The sequence below is a fragment of the Varanus komodoensis genome, unplaced genomic scaffold, assembly GCF_004798865.1.
Source record: "Varanus komodoensis strain SLA01 unplaced genomic scaffold, ASM479886v1 scaffold1, whole genome shotgun sequence".
Classification (NCBI taxonomy): domain Eukaryota; kingdom Metazoa; phylum Chordata; class Lepidosauria; order Squamata; family Varanidae; genus Varanus; species Varanus komodoensis.
In genome coordinates, this window is record NW_025335268.1 from 37,835,249 (window position 1) to 37,850,650 (window position 15,402).

Here is a 15,402-nt window from a genome sequence, read left to right on the forward strand (position 1 = left end):
TAAAGCTGTGCTCTAGGTGGGGCTCTGTAGATGCAGACTTAAAGTTCTGTACACAGACTGCTGGAAGATCATGTACCAGATGTGCATTTTCTTTATAATTTTTCTGTATAATTCAACTGCATGTTGACTTTTGAAATTGACCCTGACAAATTCTTTAGAACAGTGGTTTTCAACCTTTCCACAGCTGGGGACTGGTGAAAACAGGAAAACCACCTTGGGTATCTCTGAGGTAGAAACAAAAAGCACCATACACATAATACAGTATTCTGTGCATTAGTTTCCCAACACAGTGCCAAAAAATATAAAATAATAAAAATATAAAATATTCTCCAAAACAACCAGAAACCGAACAACAAAAAATGCCAACGAGAATGAAATACTGAAACTGGTGCAGTGTGGCTCCCAGCCAACTCCCACCAAGCCATCTCTCCCCTTCCTGCCCCCGCCCCCGGTACTAGTGTACCCCCCGTGATCGCGATGTCAACCAAGGAAGAGGCGGTGGAGCACAGCCAGCCCCATGCCGGGCTGCGGTGAGCAGAATGTGCCCCGCCTCCCATGAATGGGCAGGAAATCTCCCACCGACCAGCACCGATCCACATGCTGGTGGCTGAAAACCACTGCCCTAGCACTCTGTTCCCACACTGTGGCTAGCAGGACCTCTTCCCACTGCGGTGGACTTTTAGAAAGTCAGTGAGACCAAACGTTGCCATTAACCAAATTGAATGAGCTCTGGAGAGCTGCTGGGATGGAATGTCTTCTAATGCACCTCCCTGGGATTATATCAGTGCTTGCGTGCCATCTGTTCTCTTGCTCAGGGATGTCAAATCTGCTTCAGCCTGAGAACCATATTTATTTTTGAGCTAGTTTTTGCTTGGTCTGCTGAAGGTTAAAGGAGTGCCACTAAAAAAACAAAAACAAAAAAACCCCAACCAGCATGTCAGAAGAGGCACCAAACACAGATTGTTTTATGGGACGTTCTCCAAACTTTTGCATGACTTCATATTCTGAAGCCACGCATCAACCTTATTTGCCCCCTGGTCTCAAGATTCAGCATTCTTTTTCTTGATTACTACAGTTACAATTAGAATTAAGAAGGTTTTTGGAAGTATCTCTTGTGTAGGCAGTTGCTCATGAGTGTTGAGTTTGTAGGAATAAGACTTGATGAAACCTTACAGTACAATATAACTTTATATTATAGCTGTAAAAGTTATTGTAGCATTTCCATTTAAATGTATGTCCACAAAAATAAAATAATAAACTCAAAAGTAAGTTTTCTGATGGAGAAATTGTAAATGTAGGATTAGAAGTCAAACAAAGACAAATGGTTTAGTCTTGAAAGTCTGGACAGGTTATTCCAAAGTTGTTTGTTGTTGTTAAGGCAAGCTGGAATTGAAGTCAAGGATTTTGGACGAAGCTGGAGGAGTGGTGTCGCCTTTCATACAGTTATTCATGCCATCCGCCCGGAGCTAGTGGACTTAGAGAGGGTGAAAACAAGATCAAACCGGGAAAACCTGGAGGAGGCCTTTACAATTGCTGAGTCAGAACTGGGAATACCCAGACTCCTTGATCCAGAAGGTAGTATAATTTGTGATTCAATGAATTTTGAATTACAACCTCAGGCTTCTATTATCTGAATGTTTGTGTTTATTTTTTCCATTAAAAGGAGTGAATGTTTTCACATTTTAATTGCTTGTTTATTTATTTGCAGGAATGGCAATGTTTCTGCCAACAATATGGACAGTTTCATTTTGTATTAATTTTCGATTTTCGTCATTCTTTCAGATGTGGATGTGGATAAGCCAGATGAAAAATCAATTATGACCTACATAGCACAATTCCTGAAACACTACCCAGATCCTCATAATGCAGCAAGTGATGCACAGGAGACAGATGTATGTTTTTAATTATATTTTACATAAATACTGATGCACACCCTACTAGGTGTGTTAGTTTTTTATATGACTGCAAAGTACAGTTGAGAATAGTTCTTGCTTGTGGGCTGTGGGTAGGGGGAGAAGATGTGCAATTTAATTTAAAAATGGATAAGGACATGCAGTGGAAATAAAGGCGATTGTGACTTTGAACTGTGGTCTAATGTCAAAGGTGACAGACACGGTTCTAACACAGACTTTGGGGATTAGCTTTGTGGAACTGAGTGCAATTTTTTCCAGTTTTTTAAAAAATCAGATCTGATTTAAGCTATATGCAGACCAGTCCTAAATTGCAGTAAAGGCAATCTGGGCCAGTGCAACTTACTCCCAAGTAAGTGTGAATATGATTGCAACCTAAGGAAAATGAGATCATTTATTGTGTATTCTCATGAAAATTGCCCAGATGGAGAAGCAAGTTGAACAGACCCCGCTAGTCCGCTTGAGCTGGTGACTCTGGAATTACTGTTTCTATATTGTGTTTTCTCCCTCCTGAACTAGCTCAAGAGTAGCACGTTTATCAGCAAACAGTCTTTAATTTGGCTTTTAGTCCTGATCACACCATATTCTGATTGGCAAGGTTATGATGCCACTACTGTGACAATCTGTTCTGCTTCTTACAAGTGAAAGAAGAACATAAAATTCATCTGGTGCTTCCCCGTGATAATCCACAAATTCATCAGCTGAATGGGGTAGGCCTTCTGTCCTCTCCTCTCCCCAACAGTGACAAGGATACATGTAAAGGACAAAACAAAATAGTTTCTTTGCAACTCCTGCATGTATTTAAATATTTACGTCTCCTTGACTTATCAAGCTCCATCTAAAGGATCACCTTGTTACAATTTTGCTCATCGACTTCACTAGACATAACCGTTCGGAGCTGGTGCTCATCTAAATTGTGATGGCCAGTGCACTGGCGGCGACATTGTCCATATCTTTCCTTGCAGTTATCATTCCTGGTATTTAGGCCCCAGGATTTGATTTTGCAACTATAATGCCATTCCCTCTTTAAAAAAGGTTGCATTGAAAGTGTTCCAGCTACATTTGGTTTCTAAGCATATGAAATAAAAACCGAAAGAGCTTTGCAGGCAAATGTGTGTGCAGATGAAGATATTGGAACAGTGTGCTATGAGTCAGTTCAAAGTAAGAAACAGTGTCATTATGGTATGCAGATTTGCACTGTCCATAGGTCTTAAAACAACTTTCCTTTTACAACCCATCCACTTTAGTCTATGTATTCATTATTGATATAAGTCACTTACCTTTTATTAAAAATCCAGATGACACTCATCTGGACCATTGCATTTCCATTATAATTCTGTCTTTTTATGTTGTCTCCCTGCATTTCTTGAAGTGCTGTTTTACAGTAGTTTTTAAACTTCCATTGCAATTGCAGCGCAGTGCATTCAGGTGTGATCTGAATGTAGCATTACTGCCTCATGTACCACAGAACAGTGGCTTGTGATGTAATTAGCCATGATGTGTAATCCTACCCCTCTCGTCATAGAGAAACACTATGCTCAACATCTGGGTCCTCCTGCAAGTGCAAACTCGGAGGGAGGTTCAGAAGATAGCAGCAAGAAGGAGGGTTTTCTGCACTGGTTCCCATTGATGGAATGACTTCCACACTGAGACCCTCTGGCACTAACCTTATGGCCTTTTGCAGTGCCAGGTTAAGATGGCCCTTTGTGCCAAGACTTTTAAAGACTATTTGGCTATCCAAGGGCTCCAGGAGATCACTCACCTGAGATGTGGGTGTTTCTACAGGGCTGCTCTTCACTGCATGTTGGTTTAGCTCTCTTTACCTTTTTGTTTGGAAACACTGTATTTTCATAAGATTGTGTGGTGTTTTATTGTGTTGTTTTTATGAACGGTTGTGGATCACTCAGAGAGCTTTGGCTTTTGGCTGGAATGGAGTAAATAAATAGCAAAACTCACACTGTTCCTGCCACTACCCTTACTAGGTGATGTTGACAAGGTTCATCTTCATCTCTGCAGTGATTGTGGAGACGTCTATTGATAGGAACTGAATATGCTGGTTTCACCAAAGTTCTCAAGGGAAAATCTTTATGAACATTCTTTCCACTTCTTTTTAAAGGAAAAAAATGCTCTTCCTTCCTCAGTGGGTGGGGGGCATTTTCACTTGGGATGCTGCATTGTAAACAGCAACTCTTTGTGCTTGTTTCATTCCATCCTTCCTTTGAGTGAACGAAACAGTGTCTGGTGAGCTAGGCCCAGAGACAGAGTGGGGCAGGCAACTGATCCACCACAGCTGAGCAAAGTAGGTGGTCAAAGCAGCAGAGGAGAAAGGATGCTGTGATTGCCTCTTACACTTTATTGACCTTTATTTAAGGGAGATGTCAAGATTCACAGTTAATGCAGCAAAAAATGGATCAAATCATCAAACGAAACAACAATTCAGTTGGATAACCCAGGGTGTAAGTACGTAGCTCCCAGAAATCAGACATGGATGTCAGTGGAGAAATGTATTCTGTGTTCAGTAGAGCAGAAGTGAATCATAATTCATTATTGCTATCCTGGCAAAAGGTTGTTGTATGAAGTGTCACCCTTTTGCTGCAAAGCCAGTGTGCAAGATTGGCTAGAGAGTCACACAAGGTAGATGGGGCATAATATTTGTTTGTTTGTTTGTTTGTTTGTTTGTTTGTTTAAAACATTTGTATGCTGTCGTTCACTATCATGTCTCAGGATGGCTTACAAGATTGAAACCAAGCTGTTTATCAGATCATTCCCCACACAGATCTTATCATGTAGTGATTACAAAAATCATTTAAGATGGCTGTGATTTTCTGATTTGGTGTGTATCTGTCACACTATTTTCTAGTGCACATATCCCTTTATGCTGCTTTAATTTCATGTTTTCATATTGTTTTGCATGAAGACTATTGGCTATCAAGGAATCGTATTCCACGGCAAAGATTTACTCTTGCAGTTACGATAGGAGTTGTGATAGAATATGTTAAGAAATTTTCAAACAGTTAGTTCAATTACTTATGTGAAATTTCTAAGTATGATGGTACTGGATACTTATACATTTCTCCTCATAGGTTTGTTTGGCCGGATTGGCATTCACATGTTATAAAATATAAACTATAAGAACAAGCAAGGCCTTCCCTTCTTCCTAAATCACACTGGAATGATGAGATAGAAAAGATAGAGCCATGTCTCACGAATTTAGTGTAAACCCCTGAGGGTCTGCTGCAAGGAAGCTTTCAGTCTACCCAAGTCTCGTTTAGAGAAAAAGACACTGCTCACGGCAGGATCCTCCCTTAGCTTCCAAGGGACAACGCCACAGTCGCAAACTATTACAATAACAGATAGTGTTTGGCTAAGAAGGAGCCAGGACACAGAGTCTTCTCTTTCCCAGAGCTCTGGGTGAGTTCATTAGCAAAGAGGATTGGACCTGCAGTCTTTAGGCATTTCCTTTGCATTAATGAGTATACTCAAAAATTGAGAGGGAAAGATGTTTTCAGGTGAGTCTCAGGAGTGAGAAATGATAAGGTGGGCATACAGATGGGTCTCTTAATCTCAAACTTAATGAGCTCTTTGGTACATACATTTCTCAATGCATTTCTCTGTCTTTGTTGTTCTTTATTTCTTTATTTGCTATCCATTTCCCTTCATACGCTAGGAGCCACTTCGAGCAATTTCATCTTTTGCTATTTCTAAATCCAAATACAAGGTAAGGGTAAACACATGGTGGATTAAAATGTACTAAATACTTTGCATTTCTCTATATAAACCATTTTATCCAGGTTTTTTTTCTTTCTTTTCATATGTCATCTTCACTTTGGACAATGTTCTTCATATGACTGAAGTGTTTAAAGAACATGCATCATTGTGTTCTGTTATTGGTTATAAGCTTTGTTTTATAAGCTACCTAGCACACACCAACTATAACTAAATGGAGTGGAGGGCTGTAAGGCATTCACATACTGGTCAGTTTTGCAAATGTTTAATATACCAGTGTGTTTAAAGTGACGACCTAGCACCATCTAAAGATAACCTTGTGTAGCGTGCATTTCAGCAGTCCTTAGGAGATGTGAAAAAGGGCATGCAGCTGTTCTCAGTCATGAAGCAATATGCAGATCTGCATGCAAACATCTTCCTTTGCCCCTTCTCCTTGGTCAGCACTGGCAGGTTTAAGTGTACTTTTAAAGCTTTATTTAGCATACAGAAAATAACCTACTTTCAAGACAATTTGCTTTCGATGTGGCTCACAACATGATGAAACAATCAGATTATAATATTAAATAGGGCAGCATCCTGCAGAAGGCTTTTGTCCTTCCTCTGGTGTCACCCACCAGTTATGGAAGAGAGAGCTAGTGCTTCCATGTACAAATGGAAGTGCTAAGTAAAGCCACAGAGTAAAAACAGACAATTCAGCCGCATATAAAATAGAACAAAACAGATAGTTTTAATATGTGCTGCATTTAATATAATCATATGTTCATATTATATTTTCCAAAGAATATAAATCATATATACATGTTAGGGCTGTATGTCTATGCTGGAAGCATGCCACAGAGCTACTGGTCTTCCACTAGATAGAGCACAGATGCAATCTGACATCTTGAGCTGTTTGCTTATCCTTTTCTGCTAATCTAATCTTCTATAAACTTTTGGCGCTTTCCTGCTCTCTCATGGAAAATTGTCTTTTATTTAGTCAAGCTCTTGGCTGGTCTAGCACAATATGGTCAGCGTTGACTGGCTGTAGCTCGCAAAGGTGCCAGGCAGAGGTTTTTCAGGGCCTGCCAACTATAGTCTACTAACTGCAGATCAAGGATGGGGAACCTCCAAGCTCTAGGTCAATTTGTCCAGCCCAGCCATCCTGCCTGCAGGGCCTCAGCTGAGGTCCCCTTTTCTCCTCTAAGCTGCAGCCCTTCAGGACAAGCATGGAGAGGAATCCCTGATGCTCTCTCCAGTCAATGATTGGAGATACCAATGAAGATTTCTGTGCTCTACTCCCTCTCCCAGTGGATGAGGTGCAGGGCAGGTGAAGCCTGATGAAAGAGCATCAGTCAGCTGTTCAGCCTACTCTTTTCCATATTGCCTTTTATCAGAGTCTGTGATTGGCCACAAAAGGCCAAGTATACCAGCACACTGTGGTTACCTGCATTTTCCCTTCCACTGGAAATAGTAGTTTCAGAGGGACCATCTGTGTCAGTGAATATGCAAAAGTGATTAACTTCTATTCAGTCCATAGCTGTAATCGACATCTCACCTGCAACTGAGGGGAAATGCAAATCCAACATAACTGACATGCTATTTCTTTGCATTTTAATATTGCTCCTCTTCAAAAAGAAATCCCTCATGACAATTATTTGAGATAAAAAGATAAGCTAAGATGTTACTTACGTGAAGGCAGGAGTCTCCTACATTTCCAGGTTGGCGGGCACATTTGGAATGTCAAGAATCAGCCCTGTGTGCTCTCCCAAAGCAGGTGCTATTGAGTGCCATGGCCAGGGCATGTCCACCTGTTGCCCAGGGTGCTATTAAAACAAAAATAACTTACGCAATAGCCCAGTACAAGGCAGAGATGGAGTCTGAACCCTTGAACACAAAATCACTGTTTTGCATGCAAATAAACTGCCTTGCAGTTTATTTATTTATTATTTATTTATTTATTAAAACATTTTTATGCCGCCCCATTCGCTGAAGCCTCGGGGCGGCTTACAACAATAAGTTAAAAATAGTTATAACATTAAATTAAAAATATAAACATTAAATTAAAAATACAAAATACCAATATAAAATAATATAAAATAAAAAGTTTCCCAGTTTCTCAGAGGATAGAAGAATGTACCGGGGGGAGAGGAATCTTAAGAAACACCATAAAAATCAGGAGGGGCAGGAATCCTCATGAGCACCTGGAGGGGTCTCACGGGCACATCAGTTCCCATGTGCACCGCATTGGAAGACACCAGCCTTAAGGTCACCCAGCAAGTTTCCCGGGAGACTGCAGTTATGGAACCCTTCTTTATGGTCCACATGTTAATCAATGCATGAGCTTTCTGTACTTAGTCAATTCGATTAATTGCCAAATTATTGGGAGGGCTGCAGTTTGGGGAGGCCTGCATTATATACTGCTACTTTGCATTTAGTGTGGGCATGTGAAAATATTGTTAGCAGGGAGTGCCATGGAACAAAAAAAGAAAATAGAATACTCTCAAATCTGGGTGTATGACTTGCATTATAAAAATAGGATGAATTTAGGGAGGAAAAGTAGAATGGCATTCCAGCCCTTCTAGGGCTGCTGTTACCCACGGGAAGTGGCTTTGTTGTCCGAATGCAGCCAGTGTGTCTGACTGTGCATGTGGTCCAGTGGCTAGCAAGCCGCTTGTCATTCTTTGTTCCTCCTTGCTGCCCCATGAACCCCACCAACAGCTGCCTCCAAAGTGCCCAGACGGACAAGGAAGAGTGGACATCCTTGCTGATGGCTGAAGAGGTCTAGTCTCCATGCACTGTCTCACCAGAAAGGACTAGATCTCAGCCATTTTTGGTAGTGGCTCAAGAGTAGACATTGCCAGCTGTCCAGGGGAGATCTACTCCAGGGTGCTGCCCAGTGTTTGGAGTCATGACGGAAGGCAGATTGAGCATCTCCACCTCCTCCTACCCATCAGCAAGAGGCGGGAGGTGATCAACTGTTCTTCGGCACTGCCCTTTCCTTGGGATGGCACCTCCAAATATACTGGGCACTCCCACCTCTTCCCACTTCCTGAGAGTAAATGTCTTGAGTGGGAGATGGAGGCCAGCAATCTGCTTAGCAGCACTGCCCTGCCTTCATTGTGGTGCCACCAAGTGGATCGGGCACTCCTACCTCCTCGTATCTCCTACCTGAGATTAGAACTCACATCTCCTACCTGAGATTTTGGGCAGGAAGCTGGATCCTGCAGGGTGCTCATCAGTGCTGCTCCATGCTTGAAGCAGATGGGGCATGCTGTGCTTCTCATCATTTGTGCCCATAGCACATCAGGGCTTGTCTCCTGAAGTGCAACAGCATCACCTCCTAGTCTTCTCTGGTGAAACAAGAAGTTCTTGCTTGGGCATTCGTGGTAAGCCGAAATCAGCTCATGAGCATGGCTCTCAGAAACAGCGGACTCCTTTTTCCTTGCGGTGGCCCCTGGAGATTCACTAGAAGAACAAGGAGAGATGGAGCCAAATTACTTCACAAACAGCTGATCCACTATGACTTATAGTGGGTGGTTTGTCAAGCAAACTCAGCCATTGGTGTATCACACTGTTTACATTTGTTCCTTGATATGCATGGTAGTATTCATTTCTGTCTGCAGTGTTTAGACCAATGGAGTTATTCATTAGAATGTGAATGTTACAGTAGAAGGCAAATAGCAAGAATGTTTTGGAATATTGCTATATGATTCTGTAACAGTAACAGTGTGGACTATTGAAAATATAAATCCAGAAACCTGTTTAAATATATGAGTGAATTTTTTGAATTAGACTTTGAATAGCAGAAACAGGTGAAATTCTTCAGTCTTTTTTATTTGAAATCTCTGTATTGGGATGTTAAAGATATTAGACATTTTAGTATATTGAGCTATTCTGTTCATACTGATTAACTGCATATTACCAAGCAGACACATCTGTTCCTTAATTATGAAGCAATAGTTTATTTTGGTGACTGTTTGACTAAATCGATAGTATTGAAATAGCCTCTATTTTCCCAATCAAATTGACTTTTATTACCTGTTCTTTGAATAAATGTCTTTATTTACACCAGCCCTCCCCAGCCCCATCAGCCCCAGCCAACACTCACAATGGTCTGAAAGAGCAGAAATTGTGGTTGGGGAAGGCTGATTCACTTATTCACCGTCCAACTTCTTCAGAAAAAACCTCTTTCAATAGATTCGATGCTCAGATTTGATGATCTAAATGCTGCCTTTAAAGAAGCCCAATTAATTCCAGTTTTGGTACAAAAAGCCCACATGCACCAGAGAAATGGGGCCCAATATGTATACACTTGAAACAAGTATTACAGGAAAATGCCTGTATACATATTGTTTGCAATCGTACATCTCAAGCAAGATGTGTGTTTGATTTGAACCGTGTTTTTACTTGTCACAGAAAGAAGACAGGCTAATGTTAAGAGACCTGAAAATTTGGGTAGAACAATTTGAAAGAGACCTGACAAGAGCACAAATGATGGAAATAAGCTTGCAAGAGAAATACCAGGTAATACTAGATTTTGTTTACAAATTGAAATGTTTAGTTCTTTAAAATCATTTTTCCATAAAGCAGGAAATTAAAATGGGGGATGGATCTATCAACTTGATGCTACCCAGAGCTGACGTTTTTTCAGGCTTCAGGATTCTTACTGGCACTTCTCCCTACCATAGTGTAGACTGAGCTGGGCCTAGCATCCCTGCTGTTTTGAGGAGCACTCAAAGGGCACGGATAAGGCACCTGATTCACAGTATGAAGGCTTTGTGTCAAAGGAGGCAGTGCATACTTCTGTACATGTGTGTTTTCAGGGTATGAGGGCATAATGGGATAATAGTTTCTTGCCCTTTTCCTTGGGACATGCAGTGGTTCTTCACCAGTTTTTATTTTTGCTTTTCTTTTCTGAATTAAGGAGGAATAAATGTGTGTCAAAATAGTAGCCTCCCATTAATCTTTCTTTTCTTTTTCACCTTCACCTTGCTCTTGTTCCCCTGGATTTCTTCCAGTCATTTAAACATTTCAGATTACAATATGATATAAAGAGGAAACAGATTGAACTTGCAATACAGTCTTTAAGGAAGGATGGCAAATTATCACTTGATCAAGCTCTGGTGAAGCAGGCGTGGGACCGAGTCACTTCCCGGGTAAGTTTAGAAAAACTATCTTATGAAATGTCAAGGCAGAACAACCTTGTTCATGTGTTCTGCTAAGGTAGGCCATTGTGTACTTCTCAAAAAAGAACAAAAAAACAAAACAGCTTTGAGCCCCCAGAGTAAAAAAGCTATGAAATTTCTGGCTTGTCTGACCTAGCTTGGAAATTCTCCCCCTCTGGACTGAGCGAAAGTTTCTCCTTCTTTTATATACTGTTTTTCAGCATTCAGTCTTCTGGTAAGAGCCACTGCAGGTAAAGCTAAGGCAATGCTGTTGGCGGCCACAATGGCTGAGCCGATGAAAGGTCTGCTTTAACTCACTTGGTCTGGAATTTCACCAGGTTTGGTCAGATAAGGTCAGAGATTTCACATCTCCTTCTCTGCAGAGGTTGAAGTGCTCTTCAGAGCTATTATTAGGCTTTTGAATTGAAATCCGTACTCTTCATAAACTTGTAAAAATAGTACACGGACTTTGGTAGGAGACTTTAAACTGCAGTGCAAGCAGTTTGGAGATTATTTACACTCTTACCAGTATAATTACATAATGCTCATCCCAGGTCCTGTATCACAGCAGTTGCCTTCCTCTTGTGGCCCCAAAGCTTCTCCCAGACCCTTCTAGGCAGCTTCTAGGTGTTTTTCAAATGCACTCTGTGTTGAGAGAAGCTGGTGTTCCTGACAGTTGCTTGTTGGTACTCCCAGTTGTTTAGACCAGACAGAAAAAGTTCAGGATGTATTTTTCTAGGGGAAGATGGAAAGAGGGAGGAGTTGGGCAAAATTGTACAATTGTGATTTGAAAATTTTATAGGTAGAAATATGAATGAAAGCCTGGAAGTGGAATAGAGATTTTGCTGCAATTCAGGGACTGGAAATGTGATTATGTCAGACATGTAAGAAAGTATAGGTGTTCAGAGTTTTTCATTAGACTCTGGTTTATATTTTTTCTAATTTTATATATATACTAGTAGTTTGGCATTGCAATACTAGCTAGTTGATTAGCTCTATTTAACTTGTAATGAGTCTGTTACTTATCCAAGTATGCATGAATAAACTTTTATTCTGAAACCTCTGTTTATGGTGTAAAAACAAAGTTGTACTGTTAGTGTTGTTCAGTCATTCACAACATATTTATCAATGATTTTCATGTGTCTCTGGGATTTCTGAAGCAAACATGTTGCCTTTTTTCAGTAATTCCACACATACATGTACCATCAATAGTCTTCATATTTCTGTTTTCCAGTTATTTGAATGGCATCTGCATCTTGACAAATCGCTGCCTGCTCCTCTGGGCAATATTGGTGCCTGGCTTAATAGGGCAGAAACTTCTCTTAGAGAAGAAATCCTAATTCAACAAGCCCATGAGGAAACTGCAAATATGATACACAGAAAGTTTGAAGAACATAAGGTTTGTATATAGTACATTATTAAATATTAATATAGTAAATTTTCAAAATTTTATTATGTATGGATAGCATGATATTTTGATAAGATGAGTGAAATAAGTTTTTTAAAGTTGTAAAGAAAGAACAAATCCTCTGCTTCATAGTAAGGGAAAGAGAACTTTGTTGCAAAAAAGCACATGTTTTTTCATTTCAGAGATCCTCTTAGGATATTTGCAGAATGGAGACCTAGATATATGACTAAGTTGAAAAAAGAAAACAGAGGAGAAATATATCAGGATGTAATTCAATATTTGGCTTAACGATTTGTGTTCCCACTTACAATAAGTAGTAGGATCAGAAATTTGAAATCTCAGTACAAGATTTAATGAGTCCTTCCTAGGTCAGATTAATTTGCCTTTGGCAAATGTGCCCCAAATCAATCTAATTTAATACATCCCATTCCAAATTGAATACTGGAGGTACTCTATTGATCACTAGTAATATAGTACTTTATCTCAACTAATAAATTAGTCTATGTTTAATTTGTTAATTCAAATATATGAAAATATAAAATTGTGGCAGTTCCGGGTACAATTCCTTATGTAGGGCTTAATCATGCCGCACTTGCTGTTCATAAGTATCATGTGGATGGTGCTCCAAGGAGAGAAATAGTAGGAAGTGCTTATGAACACACACTTTCATCCCGTGCTGTGGTCTATGAGTTGAAGCAGCTGTCTATGAGCTGAGAAGGGAGGAAGGTGATTTCACAAATTCTCCCATTGTGCTGGAGCTCCATGCAATACCTGCCACACTATTCCCAAATGACTCCCAACCACCTGGAGTGGAGGAGATTTCTGTGGGTTCAGGGGAGGGAAGAAGGAATAGGAGATTGAATTCTATTCATGGATATCTACAGTAGATCTTAGAGCCTTCAATCAATGCAGGACTTACTACTGGATACAGTCCTCTCTCCCCCCCTCCCTCCCTCTCCTCCCCCCCCTTTCTACCTATTTACCTGTGTTTTTAAAACAGTTTAGTTTAAATCCAATTGTACTTATGTACTTACAGGACTCACAGCTCATGCAACAGGACTTTGGCACTTCTAAAAAATAATCTGAAATGAACAGAAGTGGGGCTGCTTGAAAAAGGGTGTTCCACGAATCTGTTTTTATCCTGAAACAAACATTTTCACTTCTTTATGGGGTGATTTTTAGACTTGCCAAAGCCCATGAGTGCTGCAGAGGTGGTAGAGCCTTGTTGCATACTGCCCTTTAACTTTGAAATAATGAGTAATTTTCTAAAAGTTTCACAATTCTTAATAGTTCTGCAGTTGCTCAGCTCTTGCAGATCACAGAGCTCATGGAGATGCATTGCTGACAGCAGTAGTTCCTAGAAAATGTCACTGAAGTTCTTGTGACTCATTAGATGTGCATGTTTTTCATTTGGGGATGTCTTGAGAAGCATGTATGCCAGGAATTGCTTTTCTTAAAAGATGGCCTCAAAAGACAATCTGTGCAATTTAAGGGTACCATTCTCTTCAGAGGAGATTGGAAATGTTATTGTGAGGGTCACTAGAAAAAAGATGTATGACCTGAAATATGACAGTATGGATCTGTTACTATCATTGTGCCTCAAGGTACAAGAAGGGGAGTTGCACATCTGCTGTACTGTGCATAATCTGAACCTTTGAATTTGACTATTGGCACACTTGCTGCCCAACCATTGTAGAATCACAGAATCATAGACTCATAGAATCATAAAATAGTAGAGTTGGAAGGCATCCGAAGGCCATCAAGTCCATTGTCCTGCTCAGTGCAAGGCACTAAATTACACTTCCTGTTACACCATCCTGCTCAGATGACTTTCCAGATGTGCTGGCATCGATTTTATTAGACTTAAATAAATGGCTGATTTTTATTTTTTTCCCATTGTGTGAAAGGGTTATCACTCATAAAATCTAATTATGGTATTATTATTCAATTCTACTGCATACAAAGTTTTCTGAATCTTGACTAAAGAAGGCATTTTTCATTTTTAATTGCATTTGGGGTAATAATAGGCAAAGAAAAATTAATATTCTAATTCATGGATCGCATTGGATACTACCCTTTGTTTTTCATGTTAATGGGTAGTATGTGTGGCCTTCCAGATGCTTTGGCAGACAAACCTTTCAGCCTATTCGCTATGGGCAATTGTGCGGAATGATTGTAGACCAAAACATTTGGAGGGCCACAACTTGCCCACTGTATGAATATATGAAATTCATGCATGTATGTATGAAATTAAAAAAGGGGAAACAACAATATTTGAAAATCATTTTGTCACAATGGCAAGTAAGTTCATTTAATGGCAACTTAAAGACAAAGGGCAGCATCCAACAGTATCATTTGGTTAGCTCAAATGACTCTGCACTGGGCTCTGAACCATATGCTAGGGGAAAATCCAACTAAGCTATACCGGTGCAAGTATATCTATGTAACCGGTTACATATTATGCTCGCACAGCCAGGTTGTACACAGGGTTATGCAATGTGTAGTCCATTAAAGCGTGTGCTTTAATTTGTTATATTTAAGTGCCACAAGATATTTTGCTTTGGCTGCAGCAGGCTAACCCAACAAGAAAAAGGCTGTTTGTTTGTATCAAGATGATGCTAGTTGTTAGGCATACTATACAAGGCATGCCGATCCTATAAAATCCTTACACTGTGATAACCTTTTAAGAACATAACATGTTAGTTATGAATGCATGCTAGGTGATGATTACTAATCATTCATTTTCATAAGAAATCTGTCCTAAACCTTACAAAGTACGGTTGCTAAGATACTACAGAGAAGAACTCCTGTTATTAGGTTCTATCTTTGTCAACAGCATGAGTTAAAGGATGCATTCGCTTCTTTACAGAACACAGAATATAATCATTTAGCACTCTTACACCATGCTCCAGGGTTCAATATGCAATGAAAACAAATTGACCTTTGAAAATTTGAATTTGTAGGTTTTAAAGAACAGAAGAATTTGGTTGTAGTGTTATCAAATTCCAAACTGTGCAGTAAATAGACTGGGTGTGGGGAAATACAGACTTCAGATGTAATCAACTACTCTCTGTTGGCTTCCTTAGCAAATGATGGATGGGTGGGTGATAGGCAGACAGACCGACTCATGCAAAATGTTGTTGGAGTGTTTCAGGGAGTGCCCACGATGCCTGCTTTACAGTGTGTCAGAATTATTAAGCACTGTTTTAGCACA

General features: G+C 40.0%; 1 protein-coding gene across 8 annotated transcripts in view; it reads left to right on the plus strand.

Moving 5' to 3' along the window:
• The window catches only part of SYNE1 (spectrin repeat containing nuclear envelope protein 1), a 317,660-nt gene that overhangs the window by 62,688 nt on the left and 239,570 nt on the right, over positions 1–15,402 (plus strand). For all 8 annotated transcript variants that reach the window (XM_044422636.1, XM_044422576.1, XM_044422595.1 and 5 more), the window contains exons 8-12: positions 1,379–1,575; positions 1,783–1,892; positions 10,032–10,139; positions 10,634–10,771; positions 12,015–12,179. In XM_044422636.1, coding sequence (XP_044278571.1) covers positions 1,379–1,575; positions 1,783–1,892; positions 10,032–10,139; positions 10,634–10,771; positions 12,015–12,179 — 718 coding nt within the window. The remainder of the gene's footprint in view (positions 1–1,378; positions 1,576–1,782; positions 1,893–10,031; positions 10,140–10,633; positions 10,772–12,014; positions 12,180–15,402) is intronic.